Source organism: Saccostrea echinata, unplaced genomic scaffold (assembly GCF_033153115.1).
Source record: "Saccostrea echinata isolate AGI-Se365-2 ecotype Australia unplaced genomic scaffold, CSIRO_AGI_Sech_v1 ptg000029l, whole genome shotgun sequence".
NCBI lineage: Eukaryota > Metazoa > Mollusca > Bivalvia > Ostreida > Ostreidae > Saccostrea > Saccostrea echinata.
In genome coordinates this window covers 1,852,374-1,873,566 of record NW_026889778.1, presented here as the reverse complement: position 1 = coordinate 1,873,566, position 21,193 = coordinate 1,852,374, and the positions used below count along the sequence as shown (strand labels likewise).

Below are 21,193 nucleotides of genomic sequence, written 5' to 3'. Positions count from 1 at the left end.
GATTCGATACGCAAGAGCATGCTCTACGTATGCACAATTTCTAAAACGAGGTAAATTATTGACAAACAAGTTGATGAAACAAGAATATCAGCAGTCTCGTTTAACGTCATCATTTCGTAAGTTCTATGGTCGATACAATGACCTTGTCAGCAAATACAATTTATCAATGCGTCAAATGCTGACTGACGTTTTTCATACTAATTGTTAGGCCATTATTTACACACTGAATTGTCGACGGATTTTTCCGTTATTTCCCGATCATGACAAGGAGCACACGGCGAGTGTGACCGGTCGGCAGGGGATGCTCACTCCTCCATGGCACCTGATCCCACCTCTGATGTTTTGGAGGTCCGTGTTTGCTCTGCTCCTGTTTTGTAATGTTTAATGGCCTTTTGAGCTTGAATACTGCTCGTTATCTTCACATAGAGGCAGGAGGATAAAACGTTGTGAATGTGCAGGTGACCTTACGTCTTAGTTGAGCATACGTTTTATCCTTCTGGATCTAAGCAAGTTTAAGCTGAAAACAAAAATCTCACAAACCAAATTTTTAAAATTATTTAAATGATTTTATTTCAAGACATCACTAACAGAAATAAACCCATGATACAATGTTTTTCTTTAATAAAAAGCATACATGTATGTGTACTGTTCACCGGCCCGTGGGACAGTAAAATTATAAGACACAGCAACATAGAAAATCTACTGAAGATATTGTCCAACCATCATAACCTGGTTTACAGACATTTCCTTATGCAAGAGATAGTTACTCTTTTTTAAATAATATAATGGGTTAAAACTAGAAATGGGGCACACAGAATTTATCCAAAACATCACAAGATCTTCTTTCAAATAGATAGTTTCATACAAAATCTAAAGAAGATGGGTGAACAAGGCGTGCAGAATGCCTATAACTTCAAATATTGAAAAAATAATGTTCAATTTGTGAATTAAGCATTTAAGGTAAAGTTCTCATTATTGAAATTTATGAAATTATGATCAGCAAAACTTTTCTGAGAAAAAAAGATATCGGAAAAAATTATTCTTTTATTAAAAAAATGAAATGGTATTCGTGGGACTCGAACCCTTAACAATATAAATCCGAAGTATCATATTGCTTTGAAACTAACACGCTAACCACTACGCTACACAGCTCCTGAAGAACAGTGGCATTTAAATCATGTTTGTGATATGACCCTTGACTTAATGGACTTCAAGTATTTCTCAGAAAGATGCGACTGCTTTGTCATAAAAGTGTACTTTTAAGGTATAGTGGGTCTTTGCTCCATGTTTTTGTAAACCAAAAAATGTATATAATTATGCAAACATTTAGGATTAACTTTCAAAAAAATGTAGCGAAGACCCACTCATATCGAAAAAAAATTGTTGAAGTGTGAGAAAATGATCCTTTTTGTCCTCTTTAGTGTGTGTATGCTATTTCGTAGGCAAATAATTTCAGTCTTTGTGAGATTTTTGTAAATTGTAGAGATTTTACATAAATTATACTTTAATGTTAGATGAAATATCAGAGAAAATTTTGATATAATTGAGATTTTATTTTTCACTTCATGTTTGTCGCACTATAGGCACTTCGCCCGCCTTGTTCACCCATCTTCTTTTATTTTGGTATATTTTAACATTTGGAAAAAAAGCTATACAATGCTTGTTTTACAATATTGTTAGGACTTCAGATCTTTGTACAACTACATCACCTAAATGTTTGATAATGTGAACTTTTACACACTGCTGATGAAGGACAAACATTGACTCCGTCCACCAGGTTACACATGATTGGACAATCGCCCACCAGGTTACGCATGATTGGACAATAAGACAGCCTCAGTACAAGAAATCACTTCATACAATCATTAGTGATGATGAAATCAACATGTTATCATGTGACAAAGGATACGTAAGTTACTCTGTAACATGTATTTCTTACGTTATATATATATATTATGTTACACAGGGTCTGAAAATCGACTGGGATTTCTTAATGTTTTGTATTAGCAGTTTTGTATTAACCCACTGAAAAATAATCTCAAAACTGCAGCCCATTACTATCAGAAATAAAGAATCTAAAAAAAACTTTTTAAAAATTTATAATACATTAAAAAAATGTTTCTCAATGTCAATAAATTTGTAAAGAAAATCAACTTAGTGATAGAAAAATATTCATTTTTTTTAAACATACACGTGCAAATAAAACGTTATATCATTATAACTAAAACACTGGATATAAATAAATATTTTTCACAGAAGAGTAACATTTGTTAAATTCCTTTCTTCAGAGAGTTTAGTAAATACTTAGTAATGATTAATAATTATCACAATATACATAAACATATAGCACATACAAATCATTATCTTTCAGAATCTATTGAGCAACTGTACAAAACCGGGTCTGAAGAAAGTCATAAGGCAGTCTGTTGTCATTCCAACATATATAAATCTTTTTCTACCACAGTAAATACTTTAAAACTCTTGATTTTGTACTCTATCTTTTGAAAATAAATCAAAAATTTATGATCAGTCTACCATTTTAAAGAAAGGGGGAGGGGGATACAAAACATAGTTACGGGATTGTAGTCGATTTGTACAACTGACTGACCATAGACATCATGTTCACAAAATATTAAGATTTTTTATGAGAAAAAAAAACATTTCATCTACTTCTATTGCACTAACACACACTCCTCTCAAAAATAAACATCATTTACAAAACATAAAGAGTTAGCCTATGGCTTGCATTTGTGTATCATCAGTTCTCCGGTGTGTTCACGAGTACTACAAAATGGCTCAATGTCTAATACAGAACGTTATCACAGTTTCAGCGTTAAAAACAGTCTTAGATAAAATTGTTTAAGACAATGAGAGAAGAGTTTTCCATTTGTACATGATTTAAATTTTTTCTATTTCCTGAGAGAAACATTATTTCACAAGAGATATCTGGAGTGTTTTTGTTTACAGTTTTAATTAAATTTATCCAATGATGCTCTTTGCTGGTCTCTAAATAGCCATATAAAGGGCCAACCTATAAATTTGTAATCCAACACTGAAGCTAAAAGATCCCTCTACCTTGGAAAATAATTTTTATTGTTGCATCACCCGTTACTTATTTCATACATTTAAAATAGAAAATGGACAATACAAAGAGAAAATAGAATATTGAAAAACTTATTGTTATAGACCCAACCCTCACCCCTCTTTCAGGTAAAATTAATTTTTCATATTTATGTCACAATTTTAAAAATAAACAGGATTAATTAGCACTTGTGTATTGAATAGACACTTTTTTGGAATTATTACAAAAAAAAAAAAAAAAAAAAAAAAAAAAAAAAAAAAAAGGAGAACTCAAATATTTGCACCAATGTGTTTCAAAACCAGAATAATCTAGCACTATTAATCATTTTCTGGCATTGTGGAATGACTACAGATTTGGTTTTTTTTTTTAATTTTGTTTTTGTTTTATTTTGAACATTTATCTTTGCGTAGCACTTCTTGATTCAGGGATATACCATGTGTATTTGTAAACATAAAGAGTGGAAATATCAACTGATTACAGAAACTGAATGTTTTACCCGATTAATGTATGTCCAACAAAAAGAAGTCATTTTTTGTCAAGTGTATACAGGAATAAAGTCCAATACACGACTTCACGTAATAATATCAAACCTCTTGTAGCACAAACTCAAATACTCAAGTCAAGAATAATGTAAAAGCAGTCATTTAGCTGCAAATATGAAACCAAATAGACATTCGCAGCTATGTTAAGGCTTCCCGAAGCTTTAAAATGCGCTCAAATAATAATATGTCATTGCGAGGTCGGTTTTAGTTTTAATTTATAAGTATTGAACTTAAGTACTTCCAATTTATATAGAGGGTTTCCTCGGCTATATGTTAGCATATTTCTTATGATATCACATGACTTTGTTGATCACGTGACGGTCATTTATAATTTTTTGAAATGTTTCATATAAATCGCTTCGGCGCAGCTGATTAACACAATAATTATTAACATTTTGTTATATAAGTAAACTCATCGTATCCTTGTGTATCCGAAATGTGCTTGGGAAAAGTCATAGTATTACTTAGATACAAAATATTTCCTGAGAAATTCAACTTACCTTCAAATTTGAGGGTATTTTCCACAAAATATCGTAATCTGTATTTAAACGAAGCCAACACAAATTTTTCCCAAGCAAGATTCAGTTAGAGAACAACCTCTTCTTACAGATTTCCACAAAAATTCTTAGATTAATCTTTATTAATCACCTGCGCCAGACTCTTTTATACAAACAAAATAAATCCTACCTCCAACCACGGGTAAAAAACAGAGAACAGTTCAAAAGTATATTTTTCATAAGCATTTTGAACATGCTGAATTTCAATCAAGGGTAGGTAGGCGGTGTATTTTTAAAATATTTGGACATATAAGACTTAGAAAACCTTTAACTACACGTGAATTTTGCAATAGCTATCTAGCATTTTACATGCAGTTTGAAATAAAGTGTAAAGTTCATGACACTCTCCCCGTCATAACACCCCAAGTTTGCAGTGACTTGACGTCATTTTCCATTATGACGTCATATTTTGGTAGTTCAGAGATGTGAAGGCACAGAGTGCACTGTGATATTCTACGGGAAGCCTTAACCTACCTGCGTTTAAGATGATTGAAGAAATATCTAAATTTAAAGTTTTAAGAATAAATGTTGAGTTACCAAATAATTAAAATCTTCGCAGTACAGTTAAGGCTACACATGAAGATAATATGGTAATGAGGTCATAATGAGGTTTGACGTCATGACAGTTGCTCCGCCTTGATAGATCCATATAAGGAAATAGAGCTCAAAAAAGCTATTTAATGATGATTGCGAGAATTTGTAATGAATGTCTGTATTTTCAGGTTTAAATAAATAAACATTAGTGATTTTCTCTTATATAGTAACAACACGTCTTCGAAATAATTCTCTTTTTATTGTGTCGTTTGGCTGCATTCGGCTTCAGCCAAGCGCTTGCACTCGGTGACACGGAATGTTGTTTACATCTAAAAACGTGGAGACAGCAGCTGAGATATGCAGTGGATAAATGCAACAATCAGGCAATCTTTAAAGAGAATAGGGATAAAATAAGAGACCTTGGCCTTGTTTATCTTTTTGATGAGAAGATGATGACGTTATTTCGGGAAATCATGGAAAACTGAGACGATCCGCACTACCTCCCTAGGTCCCTTTCTGTTCATTAAGGTGGGTATGTGCATAGGTATTAACATGTAGACATACTATTCTTTACATCGATGTAAAATAACCTTGAACATGTATAATAAGATGTATTGTTACAGTCCGTCACAAACTGCAATACAGTGCCTTGTGTGTACCCCCCCCCCCCCCCCCACACACACACATACACAAAAAACACTCTCATTATGAAAGTTGCACACTTTTAAATATGCAATGATGTTGTCCTTTGGCATACATGTACAAACATGTAACATAATATAAGCACAGGACGTCATGATATCAAATAGTATAATTTAGATGCTGTCACACTTACAGTGTATTTGTGAAGTCAAACTGCACAGTGTACAATGTATGTGCACTGTACATACAAGAGTATAAGACCCTATAAATTTTAATTTTTACCTCTGGCAATCAAAAATATGTGAATTTTAAGATTTCAGTTTTTACCAGTGCTTCATATTTTAAATTCATCATAGAACTTTTACTATCTATATCACTAGGCTGTACATTTGTAGAATTTCTACATTAATGAAGATAAAATGTTTGAATTTTCATTTGTCTGACTACATGTACATTAAGTCAGTCTGATATGTATATACATGTATTTATGTACTGTTTATATGGTTAAAAATAGCATTTACATCAGCTAGAACTATCAAAATAGATGCATCAATTTCTCCACTGGGTATGATCACACTAAAGCATTTCACATTAATTCTATAGTATGCCAGTGTTAAATATTTTTTTTAAAATGTTGTATAGGTGAAAGAATTAAATGTTATCTCTAGTATATTATGTTTTTCACTCATTACATATATATTGTGTTGTAGCTACTCCCAAACAATTTGAACAATTCATTCAGGCAGCAAGTGTTTCCACCAATAAAATAAAAAGGCATGCTCCATATAAGCTCTAAACCATACATATTCCTAGCAAGATTATTGAAATGTTTTGATAATAAAAACAGTAGAGTCATGTATATGCTTTCCATGTTACTCAATGCATTGTTTTGAGTATCACTTTTTTAAAACACCAATGAACCTTCCATAATGGTATTTCATTTTGTTTTCAGAATTGATTTCATCCAGAAGAACTGTTTGAACTGTGGACTGTTTGAAATATTTGCACCTGCTCAGAAATCCCTTCACAGCTAGTTTTTGAATTTGAAAGGCTGTTTTTAATTAAATAAATTTTCTAGATAACTAATACTTTGAATTTTTAACAGTACAATTGTGTGAAAGTTTGAAGGCTGTTAAGATTTGAGTATCTTTACTTGCATGTATTCTGACAGGCGCGTAGCTGTTTATACGCAAATACGCAGGTGCGTACACATCGTTTACAAATTTAAAAAAATGGGGGGGGGGAGGGAGAGATTTGTGAGAAGAGAAAAAATATCAATACCATCCAGCAAATATTTCTGTTTCAAATTATTTTATCTCATACTACTTCGATTCAAATTCAAATTCTATATTACCATGTCTTTATAAAAAAAAAAAAATAATAAAAAAAAAAATTGTAATGTTTTATTAAATCATTGCCAAACCAAATAAAACATTTATTAATTTGTAATTCTTCTACAACACATTGATAATTTATTTTAAGATCTTTGAGAAAATATCAACCGTTGAATGCTGTGATCCACTAGAATATGATTTGAAATATTATTTTTATTAAAAATTGAAATTATTATAATTATATGTGTTGCCGAAAGATGATACCAATATATCTTTTTAAAAAATATTCAGCCTCTACATGTACAATAAATTTGCACGGAAGTATTTAACTCTGTGTTAAAAACAATATTACTATGTCTTGTATTTTCTAAAGAAAATCGAAATGGCATGATTTTGAATGAAATATTTGGTATAAAAACCATGAGCTTCAGGGACTACGCCCCTGGGCCCTCATCTGAACCCACTGGGGGTCTCAAAGCGGACCCCAGCCGTTCTCTGCGTACATTTCACTTCCATTCTGGTATGCGCCTGTCTGTGTTTTGGGGTACAACAAGATCTAAATTTCAGCATGTATATTGTGTTCACCTGTTCTTTAACAGAGTATCTGTTTCTGTATTACAAAGTTTTTACTATGATTATCTTGTTTGCGCATTGATTGATAATTACTCAAAAACATGAGACTAAAGCCCCCCCCCCCACCCCTACGCCGATATGATTTGTGCTACAATACCCAAATAAGTAAAACCTGACGTAAACACTGTTTAATAATTTATTTTTAACATGCCAGTAAGTATATGGTATCAAAGGAGCCAGAGGCAAACTGGTGAGGGGGGGGGGGGGGGTAGATCTGTAGAAAGGAAAACAGGTTATTAAATACTGGAGTAAGCACCCCAATCCCTTCCTTCTGTTCTTAAAACTTTGAACGTAGTCTAGAATCCATAAACAGTTGAAGGTTTGATAACTAAAATAATCACATATGGAAAAAAAAAAACTACTAAGTTCTGTTGGAGATATTTTTTCTGTGTGTCTACTGAGGAAGAATAAATGTTTAATCATTGATAGTCGCTGTCTATTTTTTATTTTTATTACAAATGACTGATTCTTTCAATATTTTTAACCATGGGTATTTTCCAATTTATTTGCATGATGGATGTTGCGGCAAATTTTAGGCGAACGGAGGAAATGCGGTAGGTGTCAAATACGTCTTGTGTAGCGTATAAAAGAACGAAGATATACAAAACAAAGTAAAGTCAAAGATTTTTTTATGCATACCGTTTTGATTTAGTGAAATAAAACCCAGCGCAGTCCGTAGGTATTTGTTTAAAATTTGCGAGGTACACAAACTCTACTAAGTACCACAGAGTTATCTCCCATGCTGGGTCAATGATGCGTTTGAAAACTATATTTAGAATGAATGTGTTAAGATTTCAATTTTTAATCAAAAAGTGCAAGGGCAAGGCGACAACCCAAGAGGTAGGTTTTTATTTTAAATTCTTTATTTTACTGTATAGTTTTTAGAAAGTGATGCTCATTTCTTTGTAATTCATTAGGCAATTTAAAATTTCCGATTAAATGATGAAAAATACCCTATTTTTGAATACTGGTGTTTGTTTTCAATGGATAACTTAAATATCTCAGAAATCTGACTGAATGAGCATCAGTTTTTCGATAGGATAGATACCAAGGGACACAATGAAACCTTGTGCAGTTCAAATATTGTTTGCCTTGCCCTTGCACTTTTTGGTTAAATTTGACATTTCATATTTTGACCTAAAATCGGAGCTCACGTGACTTTAGAGGGTCACATGATGACATAAAATACCGATGTGAAAAGCGATGGACAAACTTTTCATAAAGCCATTAAGATATTTCAGATAGAGTTTCATGCTAAAAAATAAGACGGTTGAACTTTAAGTGTCTCGTTTTTGGTGCCTTTTTATAGAAAATGTTGCCTTAACTGTACTGCGTTGGTGTCCCTTTTGCAGTGAAGTAAATATGACTAACAGTCTATATATAGCTTTATCTATACATACTATTTACAAAATGACATATATTTACAAAATCTGTTAAAATATCTACATATGAAATAATCAATGCATGATCATGAGATAAATGTTCATAAAATCTTCGAAAAGCGAAGACCAAAAAAAAAAAAAAAACACATTGTATCACAAAACCAATAAAACGACTTCTGAAAAAAATTGTGTTCTCAAACAAAAAGCAGAAGCTTTTTTATTTGCCCTGGTGACCTTGAAAATAAAACCATCTACATCAGGAGTAAAGGATTATACCCTAAACCAATGCAGCAGGGCACAGGATCTTTGATCCACCCCTCATGTCAAAACAGCAGGGCACACAATCTTTGATCCACCCCTCCTGTCTATACAGCAGGGCACAGAATCTTTGATCCTCCCCTTTTGTCTAACATTACATTCATGAAGGAACTGCATCATTAAATTAGTCTTTAACAATAAAACAATGACTAACACAAAAATAGAGTAGCATCAGTAAATCGCCATTATAAACAACAATACAGCAACGCTGTGCTGGCATTTATAATCAATAGGAGTTGTCCCTCCTTGTACAATGAGAATAGTTATACTACACCTCACTTACACGTGCTGTGACTTGGAGTGACAAATTCTGTTGGACATATATATATATATATATATATATATATATATATATATATATATATATATATATATATATATATATATATATATATATATATATATCAAAAAAAATCACAACACCGAAATAAACTCTACCGGTTTCATTTCCAATCTTCAGGAGTTTGACAACATATTGCTTAGTTACACATAAATACAAAATCAATATTCTTACTGTGACGTCAAAAAGCGCTAATGTGAATTTACGCATTAATAAAGTTAATTATGACGTCATGACATAACGTAAGAAATTTGATACGGGAAATTAAATTTTCCATACAAATAATACAGATATAAATTGCGGGAAAAAGTATATATCTGATACAAAATATAATTATGTAGCATTTAAAACAGGTTTATATCTGTTAATAAAAAGTTTTTCTTTGGTTTCACGTTCTTTTTCTGTGGTATCCCTTCGAAACTTGTAAAAGGGAAAAACGGTAAAGTTGGGACTTTTATTCTTGGCACAGTTTCTAATATGGTCACTGACGGGGGTACATCGGTATTTTGGTTCCCTAATTTGCTGTCGGTGTACGGTCATTCTGTGTCTTAAGGTGTCTCCTGTCTGACCGATATAATTTTCACCGCAACCGGCGCAGGTAATCACATAAATAAGATTGGAACTAGTGCACGACATGTTGGTTTTAATATTAAATTTACTTCCGGTTTTGAAATGAAATGTAGATCCTTCCGTCAGGTATGGACATGTACTGCATCTGGAATTGTTGCATTTATTGATGATGGCTGGTTCATGGCTGTTACTGGAAAAAGATGCTCTGGTAAGGATAGATTTAAGAGAAGGGCTTTGTCGCTTGCGTTTGATAATCTGTGAAGTATCTAATATTTTCTTCATGTCTTGGTCATCTTCTAAGATAGGCAGGTTATTTCTTATTATGTTGAAAATTTCCGGATTTCTGGGATTGTGCGTTGAAACGTATGGTATAACATTATCAACGGGTTTATTTTTCACTGTAAGAAGATCCTTTCTTTCATGAGATTTGGCTTTGTTAATTCCGTTTTGAATCAGTTGTTTAGGATAATGTCTTTGAAGGAGTAGATTTTGTAATTCTGTGAGACGAGAGTCCAAGATTTCCGTATCAGAGATTATTGTACAAAGACGCCTTGCTAAATTGTATGGAATATTATTCCTGGTGTGTCTAGTGTGACATGAATCAAATATAAGGTATTGCTTTGTATCTGTTATTCTGTAGAAAACGTCCGTTATTATACGGTCTTCTTTTTTAATAACCATAACGTCGAGGAAGGATAACATTTTTTTATCCGATTCCATGGTGAATTTCAAAGTAGGGCTCAAAGTGTTGAGAATATTGAAAAATTCCATTAATTGATCTTCACCTTTGTCCCATATGATGAAACAGTTGTCTAAGTAGCGTCTCCACGATTTTTTTTATATAAGTTTCAAAGTTGTGACCGAATCTTTCTTGAACTGTAGAAAATAGTTTCTCTTCTAAGAATCCGAGGACAAGTGTAGCGTAAGTAGGTGCCACTTTTGTTCCCATAGCCGTGCCTAATTTTTGTCTGTAAATTATTTCATTAAAATGTATAAAGTTGTTTTCCAAGATGAATTGAAGGCTTTTTAAGATAAAATCTTTGGGAAATCGGTCATGCAAAAGATTAGGAAATCTGTCTATCCAATGTTCTATGGCGATCAGTCCTAGATCATGCGGAATATTAGAATAGAGGTTGGTGACATCAAATGAGACTAAAATGGATTCAGGGTTGATTTTCTCGGGAGTTGTATTAAGAAAATCTATAGTGTCTCTGATATAACTTTGAACTTTGGTAACATAAGGTTTTAACAGAATATCCAATAGATTACTTATCCTGTGAGTTTCACATGTTGGTCCCGCAACTATGGGTCTAATGTAAGATCAGCTGGATTTGCAACACTAATGTACGTTGATCCAGAAATTTTGCATCTATCTTTTATAGTCTGGCTTTTATGTATTTTAGGCAAACCATAAAAGTTGCTGGTTTTAATGTTAAATGACAAAAGATATCCGGTTTCCTTCTCTGTAAGTTTTTGTCCGTATTTATCTATAATAGTATATATATATATATATATAATTTCAAAAACAAAATGAAGAACCGGTACAGTTTTGCTGGGTGTATTAAAAATAAAAATAAAAAATCCAAAAAAATCACAAAATATTTTCTGCAAGCGCTTTCGCCATGTTAGGCTCTTCAGGCAGTTATACAAATGTCAGGTAGGTTACCTGGTAACGTCCAAAAGCAAAAGTTCATTGTGACGTCATAATAGATCAAGGTAGCGTAAAATTGCCGTATTAGATAATGTACAAATATTGCATTAACTTGAACACATAATATGCGTAAAATCTTACAATATGTTATATAATAATGCATCATTTTCGATTAAGCTGTGGTTTAAAGAGTTTGATAAAGTAGTCCTCTTTTGCCAAACGTAGATTTTCATTTTCATTGGGAAGTTTATAAAAAGGGAAAATCTTAAATATTCCTTTGCCGCATTTTGCAAAATGTTCACAACATGGTGTATTACGCACACTAGGGTCTTTAATTTGTTGTTTGTGTACACGAACCCGGGCATTTAGTTTTACAGTTTGTCCAATATAGAATTCTTTGCACGTCGGACAGATTGCACAGTAGATAACGTTTTCGGATTTACAGTTCATTGGTGAATTGGTTCTAATTTCCATTCCTGATTTAAGTTGGATTCTATTTCCCTCTTCTAAATATGTACACGTTCCGCATCTTGGATCTCCGCATTTTTTAATGGTTGGAATTTCCTCCTGTGTAGTAAAACGGGCCTTGGTTAACAATTTTTTAAGATTGGGTGCCTGTCGTCGACTATTGATAATATCATTTGGTTGTATTAAACTTTTCATATTTTCCGATTGTTCTAAAATTGGGTAGAATCTTTTAGCGTCCATAAGGATATTTCTGTTTAAACTCTTTAAACCAAAGCTTAATCGAAAATGATGCATTATTATATAACATACTGTAAGATTTTACGCATATTATGTGTTTAAGTTAATGCAATATTTGTACATTATCTAATACGGCAACTTTACGCTACCTTGATCTATTATGACGTCACAATGAACTTTTGCTTTTGGACGTTACCAGGTAACCTACCTGACATTTGTATAACTGCCTGAAGAGCCTAACATGGCGAAAGCGCTTGCAAAAAATATTTTGTGATTTTTTTTGGATTTTTTATTTTATATATATATATATATATATATATATATATATATATATATATATATATATATATATATATATATATATATATATATATATATATATATATATATATACATAACCATCATTCACTAACACATGGCCTAAACAGGGATCTATTCGTAGACACAACGAATTGTTTATTTTGAATCCACAACACAGCAGTGGCAGGGACGACTCAGGGCAGCTGATTCCATGTCACCTCAGAGAATGACAGTTTCCTTTAAGGCTGTGAAAGCAGTGTCTAAGGAAAGTCAGCTTCTCCAAACTCCTGGGTGACACTGATTGAGATCTTTCAAATGTTCATTTCCTTGCTCTCCACTCTCTAGTTTGTGTGCATGATCAGTTTAGCCCAATAAAGACAAACTGAAATCTCTTTTGGAGGATTGTAAGAAACGCCTATATATTAATAAAATTATAAATAGTTATTTCTAATAATTACAATTTTATTATTCATTTTGAGGGTTAGGAAACCATATTTTCTTTGATTGCTAGATTCTATTGCATTCTTCTACTATCCATGGATACCATTTTTTCTTTGCAAGTAAATGCATGAACTATCGTGCTAATAGTAAATAGAATATTTGTGATTTCCATCTCTCTTACCTAATTTCAAAACTTTTCTTAGAGTTGGCTGTTAGATATTTATTTGTCTCTATGTCTGTCTTTTATTATATCTTATTAACAATTGTTATGAAAAATGTGAAGATAACAAATAGTGATCCCAAAAAAATCAACCAAAAATAAATAAAAATCTATAAAAATCAGATTAAGTACGGATCGATCGATCCCCGGAAATTCCAGAGGAGGGATTGGGTGCCTATAAGGAGTATTGACCTTTCAGTATGTATGCGTGCATGTATCTTATCAACTAAATGAAATTACTTGTCAAATAGTCCTGTTTATATATGAACACAATTATGTACATGTATTTTATTTACAAATTATAATAACCTCTCAAATCAATCCATGTGCGTACGTTTGTACATATAAAAACTAATTACAATAACCTAACAGAAAGCACAGCGTCTGTATAAATTTTCTGAACATATTAAATGAACCAGATTATCCTTCCTCTCTATATATCTGTATATACAAATTCTGTTGTTGTTACTAAATGCATCTCAGAGAAGCTGGGTTTTGTTATCATAACTCAGAACCCATGGTGCACCTATTCCATGTTGTGGTGTCAGAAATAGTGACAGGAATTTTCCGTCCTTGTCAATCATCTGCACTGTGTGGCTGAAAGCATCACACACCAAGATGTGTGACAGCACGTCTGTACAGATTCCTGTTGGATATAGTTCTGCTCCTGATGGTCCTGTGTAGGAGAAACGATGTCTTCCTCCACGATCTGTCACCAATATAGCATCACGACCAGAGTCAGACACATTAACATCTCCATTATGGTTCTCTGTGATGTCCCCAGGACTTCTATACAGTGTCTGACCCGTATTGTCGTGTTGTATTGTCTGTATGTGTTGTCCTGTGTTGCTATATCGTGCTGCTTTGGCTGGTTCTACTGGGTCATTTCTATACATCCCGACCAGTAGATCCCCATTGAAAGGGGAGCAGTATACACACCATGGATACCATGGCTCTATCTGCTTTATCAGTGCGGATTTTGTCCTGTCGTTTTTATATAGTTTTATGTTATATTTCTTGTCTATATAAATAAGTTCACCTGTAATGGTCACTGTGTGTGCTCCATTTCCATCATATATACTATCTAGGGTATCACCTTTTGTGTTTGTTAAGATGAAATTATCATACCAATCACTGATCCAGGCCCGGTCTGACGTCACACAGGAAATGTGTCTTACACCTTCATAAACACCTGTCACTGTGACAGATCTGTATAATACAGGTGTAGACATCAGTTTCATCAGACTGTCATTTCTTATTTGACTTTTGCCTGTCTCTATGATTTGGATTTCGCTCAATAAATTAATCACATCCACCATGTTAATTTTATGGGTTAGGGAGAGCAGGGCCTGCTGTCTAAATTTAGGAGTGGCCTTAATCTTCGGGAAATGAATTTTCTTTAGGAATAATAGAAATTTTACCGGCCTAATTTTTGACTGTTGACATCTAGGTTCATAGTTCTCTATGCTTGCAATTTGACTTTTTATGTTTCTCTTGAGTTGTTTCATACACGGGTACGTTAAGACAGTACACAGATCATATTTCGGCGAATTTAGACTTTTTTTCGTAAAATGTAACATTGATAAATCGGAAAAGCCATAGATAAAACATTTACTATTATTATCCATTGTATAGACGTCATTGAGTCTGAAGCTAAAAGAAGCACTCCACTACGACGTCATCACGTGACGTCTATAAATAGGAAAATTACCTTAATGAAAAAGTGAAAAGTTCAACACTACCCCGGGGATAATTCATCTCTTTTTTGTGAAAATAATCATGTAAAAACATCACTGGACCATGAAAAGTGCTGCTAGAATCCTACTCTCCAAACACAGAAAAAATTATTCCAAAGTTTCGCACGAAACCTTATCAAACTTTTTACATTTTATACATACGATCCAGGAATTGTCATCAATTTATGTTAACCACACGATTCTAGCAGCACTTTCCAAGTACTATAGAATACAAACTTTCGATACAAACAAAAATTATGTTTCACAGTATGCGGCGTAGTGTTGAACTTTTGCATCTTTGTTGTTATAGAGCGACAGAGGAAAGGCTTATCGGGATTTCAAAGCACTGCCTCTGTTCATTATAAGAAAACATGATAAGAATATATCAGCGTACCTGATTCTTAATCTTTAATTCCTTATGAATCACACATAACATTCAATGTATATGCTTTAAAACTCCCATTTCATATATTTGTTTACATGAATTCTCGTCACGTTTCATTTTCACTCGACAAATATTTGATCAATAGTTATGACGTCATGGGTTTGGTATTTAACCCCCGTGATAAATACTTAGCTACTTATACCACCCAAAAACGACAAGATTTAGTTTATTTTATGTTTTTGAATGATTCCATTCATTTCTTGGTTCTGAAATTAAACTTTGAATATAGATTTTAAGAAATCATTATTTCTAAAGATCACGTCATACAGCTTACTATGACGTCATATTGTAAAGGCAAGTTGGATATCTCTGGGTGTAGCCTTAACATACCCGCGTACTTTGAATCATAATCGCACTTTCTTGCCCGACTTTAGCCTCAGATATTACAATGTCAGTGAGCTTTTTGATTTCCGCGGCTTTTGCTGTCATTTCTGATTGTTGATTGGCAATTTCTGAGTGAATTTTTTTTTATATCAGTTTTGATTCTTGCCAGGAGAAAGCAACCGTTAAAGAGAGTCTTACTTCTGATGTTCCGAATGATTTCTCTGTTTTGTCGACGCCCTGATTGATATTCTGCTCTTATATTCAGTACGAGGTGTTTTTACATTGGAGACAGACAGGGAGTTTACATGAATGACAGTACTCTTCATAGACTCTTTCTGGATGTCGTACACAGGATTCTTGTCTTGAGATGTAGTTATATTTTTCACAGTAAATTACAACATGGTCAATTGTCTCTAAATCAATAGCATGTTTTTCTTTACACTGTAGACAAAGATGATCTTTACAAGTGTTACAGTAGAATTCTGTGTCCCCTAGACAATGATAACATTGCCGTACTTTACACTGTGTGCTGAATCCTAGAATGTCCATAATGTGAAGAGTGATAACTGATAAAACGCTATCTGCAATGATTAATGAAATTATTAAACATAAAGTTTTAGAATTAAAAATAAAACAAGTCTTGTAATCGACACATAACAATGAGAACTATTAAAACTAAGTCTATGCCTTCAGCCAATAAATAACTTTTTTAGACCTCGTTGTAAGGCGTCTGGAATTTTTAGTCAACAATAATAAGCATTGAATTCTTATTTTTGGAAGTCGTTGGTCTTTAAAAATTGGTGAAGTGTATTGATATAACAGCCGTTTTGACGTGGACAGTTAGATAATGCAGATGAATATTGTAAGGTAAAAAATGACAAATTAATTCTAAAGGTACAATGGATATACTTTTACAACAATTTAATAGGGTAATTGTTTTAGTTAAACTGAGCTAAAACAATGTATATTTTTGGGTCGCTAGTGCATTGCATTTATATGCAGTTCCTATTGTGTATTCTACCGCGCCTTGACAAGGTTTCGTATGTGTTATATTGAGTGTTGTAGATTTCTAATGGATTTCACAAATAAAATTACACTAAATGTAAATATTAATCGTTAAAGTTATTTCGGAAATGCTACATTTAAACATGCATAAGAAACTGATGTTCCTAAGACGTTCTCATGAGTTAGTCTTAGAGTTTAGAAGCAATATCTAACATATAAAATTCTAATTATACGGAAGTAAATATGACTTTATTTAAATACAGCTTTCGCTTAAGGTAAATTCAAAGCTGTCTATCTATACTTTCTTTCTTTTTGATAAAAAAAATGATCGTATAAGAACTGGGCTATAAGTCAACTTGGAATAATTGGTTTCCAAACCTGCATTTGGTGATGTTCACTTTGATTATGAAATGGTGTAAATTACAGAGAAAATAGAAGAGCATTTTACCTAATGCAATATTTTTCATTGTTTTAATAATTATATGTAGTATTTCTATTTTTCCGTATATTCACTCCCCTGTACAATTTAAGTAACCGTATATTCACTCCTCTGTACAATTTAAGTAACCGTATATTCACTCCCCTGTACAATTTAAGTAACCGTATATTCACTCCCCTGTACAATTTAAGTAACTTTAGAATGCTCCACTGGATCGCCTGTCAATAGTTTGCAAATTTCGAACCGGCAATATATTCACAGACAGTGCCCATATACTAAGTATATTAGGTAATAAAACTCTTATTTAATGTCTGATCAGTCTTTAGACCAGAACATTTTCCCTCGGTGCTGGAAAAAGCTCACTGTGTTCTATTACCATCGGTTGTTGGCCTCCGCCAAATAGAACACATTGAGCTGTTCCCAGTACCCTTAGAAAAACATTCTGGTCTATTGACTGATTAAACATTAAATAACTGTATAATGTCACGCATTTTTATAAATCAGCGAAATCTGCTGTATTATGTAATAAAATTATTTTATCAAATGACTTATTTTGTATCACTTTAGCTGGAAAGACAAATCCTGACCCCGTCTTTACTGTTGTTTACATGTGTATTGTGTGCGTTCAAGCGGAAAGTGAATCTTGTCACTGTATTTGCTGTATATTTTACACCTTTATATTAAACAAAGGTCATGGATCAAGTTAATTTCTCAAACTTTTGTTAAACAATTGGCATATGTAAAATAGTATCAATAGTTCACTGAAAAAATAAACCACACTATATTGATTTCACAAATACTCAGATATTTCAAAATTACAATATATAAAATCTACGTACTTACAGAAAGCACGTCTGTTCGCTTTAGTGTCCAGAAGAAAAAAAAGAACGAGATGTACACGTCATAGAATGCGCGTGATCAGTTGATATTTTTGTCATATGATGATATCCTTTTATCCATGCTTTCCATGTCGGAGGTTCTATTATTCTATTTACACTTTCAGCTACCAATTGTACTTCTGTATTGCTCTCTCCGACCCATGGGCGGTTCTCTTCATGACCGTCTGTGCATGGGATCCACTCAAGCGCTGTATAGCTCACTAGTACACTTGCACTTTCCACTGTAGTTAATAAAGTTTCCAACCCGTTAACTAATTTTACTGCAAGCAGACATAAAAAAAAAGTTTACTGCAAGCGGACATATATAAAGAAATAAAAAAAAAAGAGTTTTCTGCAAGCGGACGTTTGTAAAACTTTCCGTCGTTTCTAAGTGCATAAAAATACTGAATTTGGGAACACATCATTCTAAATTTTTATAAAAGTGTGTTCTGCAACATTATATTTTGTGTGAAACTCGTGAAATCGCCATCGGAAACGTGGAATATCACTAAAAGCTGAAGAAAAAAATATGCCCATCGTCCTAGTAGCATAAGAATATATTTTAAAAGAAAAATGGAAATTTAAGCTAAAATTGCATTGATTATTGGACATGCATGCCCTTGACCCCCCCCCCCCCCCCGCTTTTCTCCCAATGCCTTCAGAACATTTAGGCCTAATTTTGATGTCATCTTCTGAATTCTGTTCGATGGTATTTTAGCAACCTATACCTTTTCTCTTATTCCTTAAATAAATAAAGGGGTCCAACCTATGTAAAGTTAATTTCAAATACATAGCTAAAGACTACCCTTTTACAAGTTTGATTAATAATTGGCAGTTGGATGTGGTCTTTTGTCAAAATGTTTATGCGCAAGTGACCATAACTTCATTGAATCTTTCGTTCGGTTAAGCTCATAGCCAAAGTCAGGATACTTTACATCACAATGTATCGATCGGAATTGAAAAGTGTCTGCTGAAAAGAAATGATAAGAAACAAAAATGCATTTCTTCAGCTTTGAGGTTATTTTTTTATATATATACACTGGCTTAGCAGTCCCACGCGTACAGAAATTGAAACTTTTTCTCAAATGCGTTTAACATCAATAAGATATTTCGAATAGAACTATATTTCTTTTATATTGCAGTTTAAAATAGTGGTAGAGAAAGTTGCATAGAAACTTGAAACGCTGTATCTTTTTTGATATTTTAAACATTTTATGAATTATGTATCCTGACGTTCTCTAAATTTGAGCCATTTTTGAAGAATCGCCAAAAAAAAAAAAAAAAAAGAAATCAAATTGAATATAACAACTTGGCTGATAACAATAAGACCTGGTTTACAGAACTGCATGTATGTTTTCTTGAAATTAGAACAAAACTGTTGATTGCTTTGAAAAACAAATTAATAAACAAACAGTATACTGAAAGCAAACGACAGATACCTTTCTATCGCATAAACTCTTCTGGACTTCGAGGAGTGAGATGTAAATAGAATTGTCAGGCAGAACGAGAATGCTTTTATCATTAGAATGAACAAAGTTGGAGTGGTAATCTAAAATCATAGATATATAAACTTTATATTCGACGTAAACGTCAATATTTGGAAAATGCATATTTTAAACTTTCTAGACATCGTGTTTTAAATGATTTTTCTACATTGAACCTCGATAGCAATAGCTACAGTCCAAACTGAATAAAATCTTTACTGTTAGTGCGTTTGGCCATGTTTTGCAATTGGCTCTTCAGATTATAATTATGATGGCATAATGGACTTTGCACCAAGAAGCTGTCTAAACTAATTTACTAGATTTTGGCATTAATGTTTTCCTTTATCTTTATTCTGATATACTTGTTAAAAAACAACATACCCTCTCTCTCCACTATCCCCTCCCCAACCGAAAAACTGAGGTACTTTATACATAACTGCATACAAGACGAGGTACTGGAACTGGCTTGATTTTAAACTTGCATATCTGCTACGGATATTCTTTGTTTTTAAGAAATTGTTTTTAGTTTTTTTAAACTCTATATTTGGATTTAAAAGATACTTTGATTTATATGGGGTATATGTCAGCAGTGTTTTTTCTTTAGCCCCCTCCCCTCCCCTTCCCAGCCCACTAGTTAAACACTTCCTCCATTTTAAGGCCCTTAGTTTTTTTTTTTTTTTTAAATGACCACCCCTTCGTTTACAATTCTTGATTATTTAAGTATGGTTCTGGAGAAAATACTATAAAAATGAAAAACTCAGTCCATGATCATAAAAATAGATAACAAAATTACAGACCAAATGCATTATGAAGGTTACCTATTAATGCATTCTGTCATTTTGTCAAATTAATGATGATTTATTGATCACATGTCAGTAACGAAGTTGGTTAATTTTAGTTTCTCCTCTAGATAAATTTTTATGTTTTCACACTTCTAACTTCCGACACTTCATCTATTTGAAGTTTTCATGTATTTAAGACCTTTTGTGTAAATGAATCCATACACATTCTACTATAAATACACATGAACTTGAAATTTTTTTTTCTCTTATTCTTATAAAAATTGATTTTGTTCATCAATCGATGAACTCAAAATTTATGTAAGGTTTCTTATGAAGTGATCTCAAAAATTAATCGGAGTACAAATCAATCATATAATGATGATATTGGTCTACCACCAGAATTAATTTATTCCGATATAAATACAATCAAAAAATGTATTTTTTTTATATTTTCAAATCTGGCAATAACTGTTGCAGTCATTGTTGTTAACAATGTCTTTCGCTTGTAATGGTTGCAATCGTTTGTTCTCCATTTATTCTCAATTTAACAAAGATGTGTTTTTTTCATATCTGTCTCTTGCCCAATTTTTATGCTAAAATTTTAAAAGGAAATTAACCAATTAACAAAACATGCAAACCACTGACGACAAGGAGGAAGTCCTGAACGTTAATTTTCCAGTCTCTATTATAATAAAATTACTCCCCCCCCCCCTCCCCGGCTATGCTGGTAGATATGTTAAATTCTAATAATTTCTTTTCATTTTCATTCGATCTGAAAGCTGAAAGTCAGCTGCAGAATATGACAGAATGCTAAAAATAACGGTATATTTTATATATGGATTACATTTT

General features: G+C 32.7%; 1 protein-coding gene across 1 annotated transcript; it reads right to left on the bottom strand.

The window, feature by feature from the left end:
• Window positions 1–13,730: 13,730 nt before the first annotated feature.
• Window positions 13,731–14,570, bottom strand: LOC133194314 (uncharacterized). Its single transcript, XM_061330296.1, has one exon. It carries the CDS (start codon window positions 14,568–14,570, stop codon window positions 13,731–13,733), a length of 840 nt encoding a protein of 279 aa, XP_061186280.1.
• Between the last annotated feature and the right edge of the window lie 6,623 nt (window positions 14,571–21,193).